The sequence below is a fragment of the Lynx rufus genome, unplaced genomic scaffold, assembly GCF_022079265.1.
Source record: "Lynx rufus isolate CCGP_SWC_20201006 ecotype Redwood Valley unplaced genomic scaffold, mLynRuf1.p SCAF_26, whole genome shotgun sequence".
NCBI classification, from domain to species: domain Eukaryota; kingdom Metazoa; phylum Chordata; class Mammalia; order Carnivora; family Felidae; genus Lynx; species Lynx rufus.
Window position 1 is genome coordinate 11,677,171 of NW_025814841.1, and position 13,077 is coordinate 11,690,247.

Genomic DNA, 13,077 nt, shown 5'->3' on the forward strand with positions numbered 1-13,077 from the left:
CAAAATCATTTGCAAAGGAAGCCTTGACAGCACTTGGTTTCAAAACTTACTATAAAGCTAAAATATGGCCCCCCCCCTTTTTTTAAATATTTAGAGAGACAGAGAATGAAAAAGAGAGAGAATGAGAGAGAATGAGAAAGAGAGAGAATGTGAGAGAGAGCAAGAGCGAGCAGGGAGGGGCAGAGAGATAGAATCCCAAGCAGGCTCCACACTCCGTTAGGGGCCAACATAGGGCTCCATCTCAGGACAAGGTCATGACCTGAGCCGAAATCAAGAGTTAGACGCTTAACCGACTGAGACACCCAAGCACCCCTCCCTCCACCTTTTTAAAGTAAGCTAGAAAAGGGCAATTGTGAAAAAGAACGGAATGTGAAAAGGAAAAACAATAGGACACATGAACCATAAAGAGTTTTTCAGGCAGATCAATTTTAGGAAAGACAAGAAAAAAGGCTGGATACCACTTCCCTTAAAACCGTAATGTCTAATGGGCACTGAGGAGAGCACTTGTTGGGATGAGCACTGGGTGTTGTATGTATCCCAATTTGACAATAAGTTATATCTAACAAAACCAAACAAACTGTGATGTCTACACACTTGACTTCTAGCTAGAAGAGTGCTCATCCAGAAAAACCAACCACCTTAGCAATGCTCACGGGGTCTGTACAGGCTACATCTAATTTCCCCTTCTAGCCTCACATACCAAATGATACTCTTAACATCAGCTTACTGCTTCCGGTCCCCTTGTATACCATCCTATTTCTTATCTTTGAGCTTTTCCACATGGTGCCATCCCCCCTTTACCTCGCTAACTTATTCATGCTTCGGGCTTTAGTGCAGGATTTCTGCTGGAACTAAATTTGGAAATGCTATTAACCTGCCTATAGAATTTACTATACTATTACTCGTGCAATTTTACCATCTTATATCATTTAACATTTCACTTAGGTCTCAACTTCCCAAACAGGTTACAAACTCCTTGTGTAAAATAAACTACAAAATTAATCTTAAGGGATTTTGTTTTGTTCTTACAGCCCGGAACACAATTTTACTAAGTTAATCCTAAAAGGTACACTAAATAATTTTTCATGGTCTCAAGGAATGGAGCAGTATCTGTATATCCAAGACCACTTTGGTACAGTTGTAAGGGTAGAGGAAAAAGAACCAAAACACCTTTTAAAATATCCCTTAAGAGCGGGGAGAAAGACCCTTTAGGCCTAGGGCTGTATTTTTAAGATCAAGGAAAATACAGGAGATTCTGATTCCTGGGTTTCATGATAAAATTGATAAAGCATATTTTAACCAGTAATTAACATATGCTTTTACTCACCTTAACAGTACTGCAGTGTAAACCTTTGGCCAACAGAATGTAAACCAAATCTCTTGTTAAATTGTCTTTAATTCCCAGGATGACCCCACTATAAACAGAAGGTACTTCCCACTAGAAGAAATAAAAATATATAAATACACATGCACACAATACACACACAGAAAGCCAAATCTAGAGAAGAATCTTTCAATAATCTTCAATCACATTTAAAATAATCATGCAAAGGGACGCCTGGGTGGCTCAGTCGGTTGAGCGTCCGACTTCGGCTCAGGTCATGATCTCATGGCTCGTGAGTTCGAGCCCCGCGTCGGGCTCTGTGCTGACAGCTCAAGAGCCTGGAGCCTGCTTCTGCTTCTGTGTCTCCCTCTCTCTCTGCTCCTAACCCACTCACATTCTGTCTCTGTCTCTCTCAAAAATAAATAAACATTAAGAAAAAAATTTAAAAAAATAATAATCATGCAAAGATCACTTTCATAGAAAAAGGAAAATGACAGCTATAATGAAATGTTAATCAAAACAGACATATTCACTATAAGCCAGTAATAAATTAAATGGGTTGGAACTTTCTAAAGGATAGTCCACAGGAAAAAAGAAGGAAAAAAAGCACGAGGACTATATATTAACTTATGTGATCCTCACCACAACACTATGAAGTAGGTACTATTAACCTCATTTTACAGATAAGAAAAGTGAAGCACACAGATGTCAAATTAACTTGCACAAGATTGATTATACAGCTAATAAGTATAGAGGCTGGGATTCAAACTCAGGCATTCAGATCAGAACTCCCTCTATGCTATTCTACTTCATCTATAAAATGAGCACTAACAATAATGTCAACACTAATGATGCCCAACACTAACGTTCAGAGCAATTTTTCATTTCACTGCACTTTTGTGTTCAAATCCCATAAAATATACATGAATGCCCGGCTGCTTTTCTCCTACATTTTCAGCAGAGCGGTACGCAGTGAGTTAGAAGTACCGCCATACTTCTCTCCTGCATACACGGACTCTTTCCCTGTAGCTTTAGCTCTTTTCCACTGAAATGGTATTCAAAAAGCTATCTTCATCCACACTTTGTATGCAGGAAAGGTTTTAAATACATAACTTCAGAATCAAGTAAATACATTAGCTGGGAATTTTTAAATGAACAGGTAAAGCCAGAAATGCCCTATAAAAAAGTTTTAATGAATCAGTTCCAACCTTTAGGCTTTAGACTTCAAGAGGGCATTAATAAAAACAAAAATACTCTATAAACACATAGGAAGTAGCAGCTACAGACTGCGTAAATATACCTTATACATACACTCACAGCTGTATTTAAAATATATGGAGATGCCACGACAATATCACATAAACTTATTTTTAGAGGTTACGGATTTAAAAGTATCCTTTTTGACATTTTGTATTTTATCCAACAATGGATGTTCAAAGTGTAATTATTGTCATGTAAAGGTCCTAATATTGTTGACAAATAGGGGTCTTTATTTTTAAGAAGTTCAGGGAATAACTCTTCTATTAAATTACATCAGAAAAAAAGAGTAACTTTCTTATCTGCTGTTGACAAAGCGTTTCTAACCTTGTTAGACACTGTCCAGAACTGGCGCTCTGAAGTCATACCATGTAATTCAATTAAAATCTGTCGAATCCTCCAAGGATCCACTGACAATATCAGCTGATGCTCCAACTGGCCAATGTTGACACTTGCTGAGGCTAAGAAAGAAAGATTTGTTTCAATAATGACAATTCAAAGGAATCCTACAAATATAAGAATAATTTGTTGAAATTGTGTTTAAGTATTATATCTATAAGTGAAATACCACTCTCATCTTGAGAACTCAATATAGAGAATTCAATATAGTATAAATTATATATTAATTTTATCCTCACATAGAAAAATGTAACAATATGTATTAGGTCTGCATTTAATAAAGATGACACTATAAACGAAGATAACGAAGATAAAAATTAGTAGTAACTGGGGGGCACCTAGGTGGCTCAGCTGGTTACGGGTCTGATTCTTGATTTCAGCTCAGACCATGATCCCAGGGTTGTGGAATCAAGCCTTGCATGGGGCTGTAGGCTGACAGTGCGGGCCTGCTTGGGATTCCCTCCCTCCCTCCCTCTGCCCCTCCCCTGCTCACTCACACTCTTTCAAAATAAATAAATAAACTTAAAAAAAATAAAATCAGTAACTGGCTATAGAAAGAACTAGGTGGGCTACATGGAAAAATTCACTTATGTAGATAGTCTCCTACTTTCAAACATAATGTGTTAACAAAAGCATGTATAAACATATTTTCATTTTAATAAGTATTCTCTCAGCCCCTCCCCCACTCGTGCTCGCTCTCAAAAATAACTAAACGTTAGGGGCGCCTGGGTGGCGCAGTCGGTTAAGCGTCCGACTTCAGCCAGGTCACGATCTCGCGGTCTGTGAGTTCGAGCCCCGCGTCAGGCTCTGGGCTGATGGCTCAGAGCCTGGAGCCTGTTTCCGATTCTGTGTCTCCCTCTCTCTCTGCCCCTCCCCCGTTCATGCTCTGTCTCTCTCTGTCCCAAAAATAAATAAACGTTGAAAAAAAATTAAAAAAAAAAAAAATAACTAAACGTTAAAAAAAAAAAAATTTTTTTTTAAAAAGGGTGGGGAGGGCGCCTGACTGGCTCAGTCGGTTAAGCGCTGGACTTCGGCTTAGGTCATAATCTCATGGTTTGTGGGTTCAAGCCCCACACTGGTGCTGAAAACTCGGAGCCTGGAGCCTGCTTTGGATTCTGTACCTCCCTCTCTCTGGCTCTCCCCCCACTTGCGCTCTGTCTCCCTCCCCCTCCTCAAAAATAAACATTAAAAAAAAATTAAAAATAAACACTAAAAATGTTTTTTAAAGGGAGAAGAAGAGGAGGGACTGCCTTCCCAGAGAAACCAAAAAGATCATTAAAATCCCTAATTACAACTCAACTTTCAGATAGTCTTCATTAATCCATCCCCAGCATTTTAGGTCTAATGTCATTTTCCTTTACAACTGATCAACCAGTTTAAATGTAGCGAGGTTCACAGCAGCTACAATTCTGTTTTGTTAAACTGACTGAATTCAGTCTCATTTATATTAAGCTCTAAAGCTTGTGTTTCTTATTAATGAATAGCACTACGTTTTCTACTTGTATTTGTAAAATAAAACCAAAAATGGAAAAAAAAAATCATCAAAAAAACAAGGTAACAAATGGCAATGTTGTCCAAGTGGAAGCTTAGCCAGCAGATCACAGTGATGCAGGCTCAAATCCATGAAAGCCTGTACTTTCCCTGAGTCTCAGGACTCCCCTCCCAGCTCTTAATTGTTTTTAATTTTTGAAAAAAATTTAATGTTTATTTTTGAGAAGGGGGGGAAGGGCAGAGAGAGAGGGAGACACAGAATCCGAAGCAGGCTCCAAGCTGAGCTGTCAGCACAGAGCCCGACAAGGGTCTCAAACTCATAAACCACGAGATCATGACCTGAGCCGAAGTCAGATGTTTAACCAACTGAGCCACCCAGGCACCCCTCCCAGCTCTCATTTTACCTCCAAGAATGTATCAGCAATAGAACCTTGGTCTATTTTCACCAACTAAAAGTTTTGTATATCTAGGCCTCAATCTCCATTAAACACAGACTGAGCAGCATCCCAGCACTTCACTACTTAGACAGAAGTAGGACTACAGAAGACTGGTAAATTTCGAATTAATTATGGACATAAATATAAACTAAAACACATGAGAGGGCATCCTCAAATACACTGAAGGGCGAATATAACAGAAGTGCAAAATGTGTCAACATTTTTGCTAGCAGACTAGAGAGCTAACCTGGGATATCATAAAATGAAGTTACAGGTTTAATGCACAGATTTACTCTAGGGGATCTCTTCCTCATCTGATCAACAAGTAGCTTTCGTTCTTCATCTTTCAACAATGTAATGAAAAGCTCATGTGAAGAAATCATGAAAACATACTGCAGATCTTCCAACCCCAGACACACATTCCTAGATCAGTAAAAATAGTGTAAAACAAAAAGTTTATAGTTTAGTTTGGGAAAAACAATCATATTAACGAATCTTTATTAATAAGCCATTTAACAAGCTACCATTTCATAAACTATGTAACAATATTTGAAACAGATTTAAAAATTTTTTGGTCCTAAAATTGTGATGTCCATGTCACGATACACAAAAAGAATAACAGAATTCTAAATTTTGTGTCACTATACAAATCTGAACTTAACTGGCTCTCAAATGACTGCCTATTTATAAGACATGCAGGACAAACACAAAAAGTAACAAAAGTTATTTTTCTCACAAGACTAAATTCAAATTAAGGAGAAATGGGCACTTACTTTAGAAAAGCAGCCATGTTTCCTTTCAAAGAATCTGAAGCTTTTTCTAAATTTATTGATCTTGAACACACCTAGGAATTTGAGCAATTTTTATTTGAATACTGGCACTTTTAAAAATGCACGTTACAGTTAGAAAAGCTTCAATTTAAAAACAACCAAATATTCCTTCTTCAGCCACCTATCAATCGCAGATTTAGTTCAGTATTTTAAAAGATGAGACTGTGAATTAAGAATCATCATGGGGAAAGGGAGTGGAATGTGATCATTTCAACAACTGCAGTCATTTCTATGAAATAAAGAAGCAGCTATCTAGCCTGGTATAGAGTTCTCCCAGAATGTATAAAGTACACTAACCAATTATTTGAGGTGATGAACTCTGCAGCAGCTCCAGTCAGAAAAGTAAGAGGAGATTCATCTTAGAGAACTGAATGATACATAATGGCTAATGTACATAGACCCAACAATTAAGAGTAACCAAGGTTTTAAAATAACCAGTGAAATGAAAAGAATAACAAAAACTAGTCATGGAAATATTAGTTATTTACAAATAACAGTCTCGTAATATTCTGAGTTTATTCATCAGATTAGGATTTCTCCCATAGATTACTTACAAGAAGCCAAAATAAAGCAATAAGTATCAAAGTCCCTAACCTAAGGAAATTGTCAAATATTCTCTAACATGTTAACATAAAAAAATAAATCCTAGAATGTTTACAGCAGCATTATTTGTAATAGTCAAGAAGTGGAAATAACCCTAAAGCCCATCAACTGATGGATACACAAAATGAACAATGAATAGTATATCCACTTAATGGAGTATTATTCAGTCATAAAAAATGAAGCACTAATACATGCTATAACATGGATGAACCTTGAAAACATTTAGTAAAGAGCCAGCAAAAAAAAAAAAAAAAAAAACAAAAACAAAACACCACCTATATTTTTGTTTATATGAAATGCCCAGCATAGGCAACGGGCAAATCTAGAAACACAAAAGTGGATCCGTAGATGCCTGAGGTTAAGGGACTAGGAGAAAATGAGGGACGACTGCTAACAGGTAAGAGATTTTGTTGTGGGGTAGAAGAGGGAGGATGAAAATGTTCTAAAACTGACTGAGGTGGTGGCTGTACAAATCAAGGCACACACTAAAACATCACTGGATTGTACACTTTATTTTTTTTAATTAAAAACAATTTTTTTAATGCTTATGTGAGAGAGAGAGAGAGAGAGAGAGAGAGAACAAACGAACACGGGAGAAAGGCAGAGACCAAGGGAGACACAGAATCTGAAGCAGGCTCCAGGTTCTGAGCCATCAGCACAGAGCCCAATGCAAGGCTCAAACTCACGAACCACGAGATTATGAGCTGAGACAAAATTGGAAATTCAACTGACTGAACCACCTAGGCACCCTGGATTGTACACTTTAAATGGGTAAACAGTATGATATGTGAACTATACCTCAATGAAACTGTTATTAAAAGGAAAAAAAATAGTAATTTTTAAAGTACCATACTCAGAAAGAGTATTGTAAAAGTACTATGTTCAAATGAACAGGTTACCCTAACAGCATATATCACATCTGAGCATCTTGATGTATAAAATATTTACACTGTAATAATTGTGCTCCACACTATACATTAATGTTAATGATCGTAATATTAATAAGTAATAATATTAATAAGTAATACCCAAATATGCTTTCGTAACAACTTATTCATACACAGTGATGCACTGTAAACATGTCATGAAACAAAGGGAATAGGTGTTACTTTTAATAAACGATAGAACAAATGTTAATTAAGCTCAATTCTTAGAACATGAAATAGGAGACATCTTTATGAATGCTGTAAACATTAAAAAAAACTTAATAAACTTAAATATTTAGATTAAGTGTGCAAATTCTTTTTTTTAATCAGTTATTTTTTTTCATTTCTTCTGATTTTATTACTTTTCAATTTAATTTATTGTCAAACGGCTAACATACAGTGTGTAACATGTGCTCTTGGTTTTTGGGGTAGATTCCTGTAGTTCATCACTTACAACACCCACTGGCACTTGCTCATCCCAACAAGGGTTCTCCTCACTGCCCAGCACCCATTTTCCTCTCTCCCCTATCCCCCACATCAACCCTCAGTTTGTTCTCTGTATTTAAGAGTCTCTTATAGTTTGCCTTAAGTGGACAAATTCTTATAAAACCTCTTAAAACTAATCAGGAAAAATATACTACCTCTCTGCCCCTCCCTTGCTTGTGCTCTCACTCGCTCTCTCAAAAATAAACTTAAAAAAGAAAAAAAAGTTTAGCACAGTAGTTGGAAACAAAATCATTACACAAAGTTCAATTCTACCTCTATGCCAATGCATAAACTACTTTCATTTTCAAGTTCATAAACCAAAAAAGACTTCTATGGAAAAAATTCTAAAGCTCTGAAGGACATCAAGCAATGTCTAAATAAATGAAGAACTGTACCAGTTCACAGAATTCTCAATACTATGAAGATATTAACTTTTCTCAAACTGGTTTTTAAACATTACATAGCTTCAAACAAAAATCCAACAGGCTTATTTGTGGAATTTGACAATTTGAGTCTATGCAAAGAAAATGCAAAGGATAAGCATAAACCAATACAACTTTGAAAAACAAGGCTTATGTTTAAATGTTATCATGACAGGGATGCTGACCTGTGAACAAACAGAAAAGTGGTACAGAATAGATCCCAGTAACAGGCCCACACATGCATGGACACCTGGCATTCCATAGAGGTAAAGCACTGCAGATCAGTAGGGAAAAAAAAGCCTTCCAAAATAGTGGTAGAGGACGGGCCCCTGGGTGGCTCAGTTGCTTACGCGTCCGACTCTTGATTTTGGCTCAGGTTCACAAGATCAAGTCTGCATCGGGCTGTGTGATGACTGTGCGAAGCCTGCTTGGGATTCTCTCCCTCTCTGCCCCTCACCCATGTACGTGCGTACTCTCTCTTAAAAATAAACTTTAAAAAAAAAACAAAAAAACAAAAAAAACTGGCGCTGGAAGAAATGGACAGTCATAGGAGAAAAAAATGACACCAGACCATCTACTTCACATGATACACAAAAACCAACTATAAGTGGATTAAAGACCTAAATGTGAAAGGAAGGCTAAGCTACAAAGCTTTTAGAAGATATAACACTATCTTCATGACCACAGGATAGGAAGCTTCCTTAAACAAGAGAGAGTTCACTAATCTTTTCCTTTATGGGAAAGACTGATAAATTTTATTATACTAAAATTAAGAGCTTTTAAAGCAATATAAAGAAAGTTAAAAGAGAAGTCAAACTCAGAGAAGATACCTGCAGTACTTAAAATCAGTAAAGGACAAAATACATGAAGAACTTGTACCAAAAAAAGACAAAAACAGACAATCCAAAAGAAAAAACGAGGCATTTCACTTGGAACAGGTTCCTCAAAAGACAAAATTCATTATGAGCAAAAAAGTAAAAGAAATGCTGCTAAGTTCCTTAGTAATAAGAGAAATGGAATTTGAAATCTTAATGACCTCATAGGTAAATTTGACAATACCAAGTGTTGACAAGGATGGTGACCAATGCATGCTGGCGACAAAAACACTGATATTACAAAGTAATGTTAGAGATATATTTTCTGTAGACATCTGATGTATGTGTACACCAAGATATACATAATGTTCCAAGCAGCAAAATAGCCATTTACATTATGTAAACAACATAAATGTCGTAAGAACGGATGAATTGCACAATAGTCATGTTGTAACACAACAATGAAAAAAAATCAAACTATAAATGCATACAACTTGGAAAAAAAGCTCATAAACCTGTTTAGTGAAGGAAAATTAAAAAAGTATTTTATATGCTTTTATATCAAGTTCAAAACAAAGAATATTCCTTAAGGATGCAAAGGTGATACAAGTACAAAGAAAAACAAGGAAATGATCACAAAAGGCAGGACAGTGATTTTCTCAAGCAGAGATGGAGAGGGTTTAGTAAAGAGCATTAAAAAAAAAAGGACTTCTAGAGGGTTTCCTGGCTGGCTCAGTCAGTGGAACATGTGACTCTTAGTCTCAGGGATGTAAGTTCGAGCCCCCACATTGGGTATAGTGATTATTTAAAAATAAAATCCTAAAAAAAAAAAAAAAAAAAAGGACTTCTAGAATGTTGACAATATAGTATTTTTGAAACTAAGTGATATTAATCATGCTTATGTATTTCTCTCAGTATCTTTTATATTAAAACAGTTAAAGACAGACATCAAAAAACCCAACAGAAACACAGATTCTGGAGCTCACACGAGAGGTCAGAATTATAATTTGGGAATGTTCAATAAACAGATGACTGAAGCTTTAATGTTTATTTATTTCTGAGAGAGACTGAGACAGAATGCGAGTAGGGGAGGGGCAGAGAAAGAGGGAGACAGAATCCAAAGCAGGCTCCAGGCTCCGAGCTCCCAGCTGTCAGCACAGAGCCCAATGCGAGGCTCGAACTCATGAGCTGTGAGATCATGACCTGAGCCGAAGTCGGGTGCCCAACCGACTGAGCCACCCAGGCGCCCCTGATGACTGAAGCTTTAAATGAGAATAAAAAATGATATGAGAAGACGAGTGCACCAAAAACAGAACTACTGTAAACAGAAACACTAAAGGGAGAGCAAAAGAGGTCTTGATGAAGGATGAAGGAAAATGCAGTAACAGAGAACGAGCAAAGAGCTCTGGCAGAAGAGAAGGTTGGAGAGTCTGTAAGCAGTATCAACTATTAGCAAGTCAGATGAAGACAGAAAAGAGGGCACTAGATTTGGCAACTAAGAGGTCATTGGTAAGCTGACAGCAAAATTACAAATCAAAAAGGGAAAAAATGTCTTACCTCAAGAAGAAAGTCTATTTTCTCTTTATTAGGTCTAAGAAATAGCTGGTTAAATTGAACACTAATCGTTCTACCTTCCAATATATCACGGACTGTGTTACAGGCACAGACTTTAAAACAGATTTCATCTAGAGCTTCATTTCTGTAGAATACAAAAGTAGATCTACTAATACATTCTCTTTAATAAAAAAAAAAAGTAAGGTACATTTCACAAAACCAAAATCACTCACTAGAATGAGTTATTTATTCTTGAGAGGTAAAAGTTTAGGTTATTCAGGCACACACCGGGTGGGAGGGTAGCGCAGAAAAGGAAAGTTTTTAATCTGTCAAGGGACAATTAAACTACAGATTAGGTAATAGAATCAAATTCCACTAATTTCTGTCCCCCAAATGCTTTTACTAAGGATCAGATGAACATTAAAGTGGCTCTTCTGGCTATGTTAATTTCCCATATACTAACAAAGATGAAAGTACTGTCACAGATTTACAGGTGATTTGGAGGTCTATTGTTATACACCCAAAATGCATTTGCTCTTTTATTCAAAAATAAGAAGGTAGTTCTTCAATTTACTTACTTACCCCTGTTGAGCTTTCTGAAAGAGTTCCCTTAGTACTGACTGCCGGAACTGGACAGGTAAACTGAAGGTTAAGTTATCTTCAATAAAAATCTTTACTACATCCTAGAACACAAAACATAAAATTGTATCCAATTCAAAAATCATGGCGAAGCTTGTTTACTTTAAAAGTCTTCCCAAAAAGAAAAAAAAGTCTTTCTACAATGGAAAATATATATTGAAGAAAATCATGAAAATAACTTACTACAAAACTCTTTTCTAAAATATTAAAATGAAGATTGAGGGTAAAAATCTCACCTGCACCCCAACCCTGCCTTTTTAAATTGAAGACCACAGACCAAAAACGAGAGGTGAAGAATCAATCGATAAGAGGAAATTCAAGGGGCGCCTGGGTGGCTCAGTCGGTTAAGCATCCAACTTCAGCTCAGGTCATGATCTCATGGTTCGGGAGTTCAAGACCCTCATCGGGCTCTGTGCTGACAGCTCAGGGCCTGGAGCCTGCTTTGGATTCTGGGTCTTCCTCTCTCTCTGCCCCTACCCCACTCACTCTCTCTCTCAAAAATAAATAAATATTTAAAAATTAAAAAAAAAATTTTTTTCTTAGAAATAAAGAAAGGCTGTAGCTTTGTCATTTCATGACTCCTACTTTGAGTGAAGTAACATGAAGGCACTATTCATTTTCTAGCATGAAGGCTTTCTGATAAAGGTTTCAAAAGTACAAAATTTTTTTTAACATTTAAAAAAATTAAAAACATTTTTTTAATATTTATATATTTTTGAGAGACAGAGAGACAGAGTGTGAGCAAGGGAGGGGCAGAGAGAGAAAGAGAGAGAGAGAGAGCGACAGACAGACAGACAAACATAGAATCTGAAGCAGGCTCCAGGCTCTGAGCTATCAGCACAGAGCCCGACATGAGGCTCAAACTCATGAACCATGAGATCATGACCTGAGCTGAAGTCAAACACTTAACTCACTGAGCCACCCAGGTGCCCCTCAAAAGTACAATTTCGAATTCCCAGTAATTTTCATTACAAACCTAAAAATATATATCCACAGAAGGCAATGAACATAAACAGATTAATTTAAGTGTTTTCCATGGGTAAAAATCGAGACGATAACCAGGCTCACTGGTAAAGTGGTCTCTAGAATAGACCATCCAAACCTACAAATACCACTTTGCTCATTTTTACCCCCAGTCTTACAGTGGCTAATAAGGCTGGGCTACAAAAGCCACACTTTCAAGTCAGACACCAGACTTAAGGCTCCATAAAACTAACAATTCTTTACCTGTAATTTTAAAAGTTAAAAGTCCTGCTTACAGTTTCTTGAAGAATTTACTTAACACAGGCAAATTCTATACCTTCAAGAAAAATTATCAATAATGACTCAACATCTCTACAGTGCACTGCTTAGACTTTATAACTTGTCACTTGACTCTCCTAAGACCTATGAAATGGGGTAATTATTACCATGTTATAGGCCAATCTGACAGTTTTACATGCCCCAAATCACACAACTGGTAAATGGCGATGCCAGAATTTAAAATGAGTTCTGTCTGGCTTCCAAAGCTTTCCAATCACCCTATTACTTCCCCATCAGATATCTTACCTGATAGTTGCCAGATCTCAAACAAATATGGACTTGACTATATGGTGTCAACTGTTGAGATGTACTATCAGAAGAAGGTACAAGAACATCACACGCTTGACAATAGCCCGCTAACCGCTTCTCATCTATGGTACAATGAAGAGATAATGAACCTATCTGTAAAGTAAGAGGTATACATCATTATCCATCAATGTAACAGAAAACAATAGTATAGTACCCATTCAATGCATTTTAACAGTACAATAAAATGTAATGGAAAATTCAGGGCTGGAAGTACCATAAAAAATGAAAAAGTTGAAAGTTTAGAGCAAGGGTCAGCAAACTATTGTTCACAGGCATTTGGCCT

General features: G+C 36.8%; 1 protein-coding gene across 4 annotated transcripts in view; it reads right to left on the bottom strand.

The window, feature by feature from the left end:
• INTS8 (integrator complex subunit 8) overlaps positions 1 to 13,077 on the bottom strand; it is a 54,092-nt gene that overhangs the window by 27,645 nt on the left and 13,370 nt on the right. For all 4 annotated transcript variants that reach the window (XM_047088809.1, XM_047088811.1, XM_047088810.1 and 1 more), the window contains 7 exons: positions 12,732 to 12,887; positions 11,127 to 11,227; positions 10,548 to 10,689; positions 5,682 to 5,752; positions 5,156 to 5,331; positions 2,909 to 3,042; positions 1,328 to 1,438 (listed from right to left, as the gene is read on the bottom strand). In XM_047088809.1, the coding sequence (XP_046944765.1) occupies positions 1,328 to 1,438; positions 2,909 to 3,042; positions 5,156 to 5,331; positions 5,682 to 5,752; positions 10,548 to 10,689; positions 11,127 to 11,227; positions 12,732 to 12,887 (891 nt within the window). The remainder of the gene's footprint in view (positions 1 to 1,327; positions 1,439 to 2,908; positions 3,043 to 5,155; positions 5,332 to 5,681; positions 5,753 to 10,547; positions 10,690 to 11,126; positions 11,228 to 12,731; positions 12,888 to 13,077) is intronic.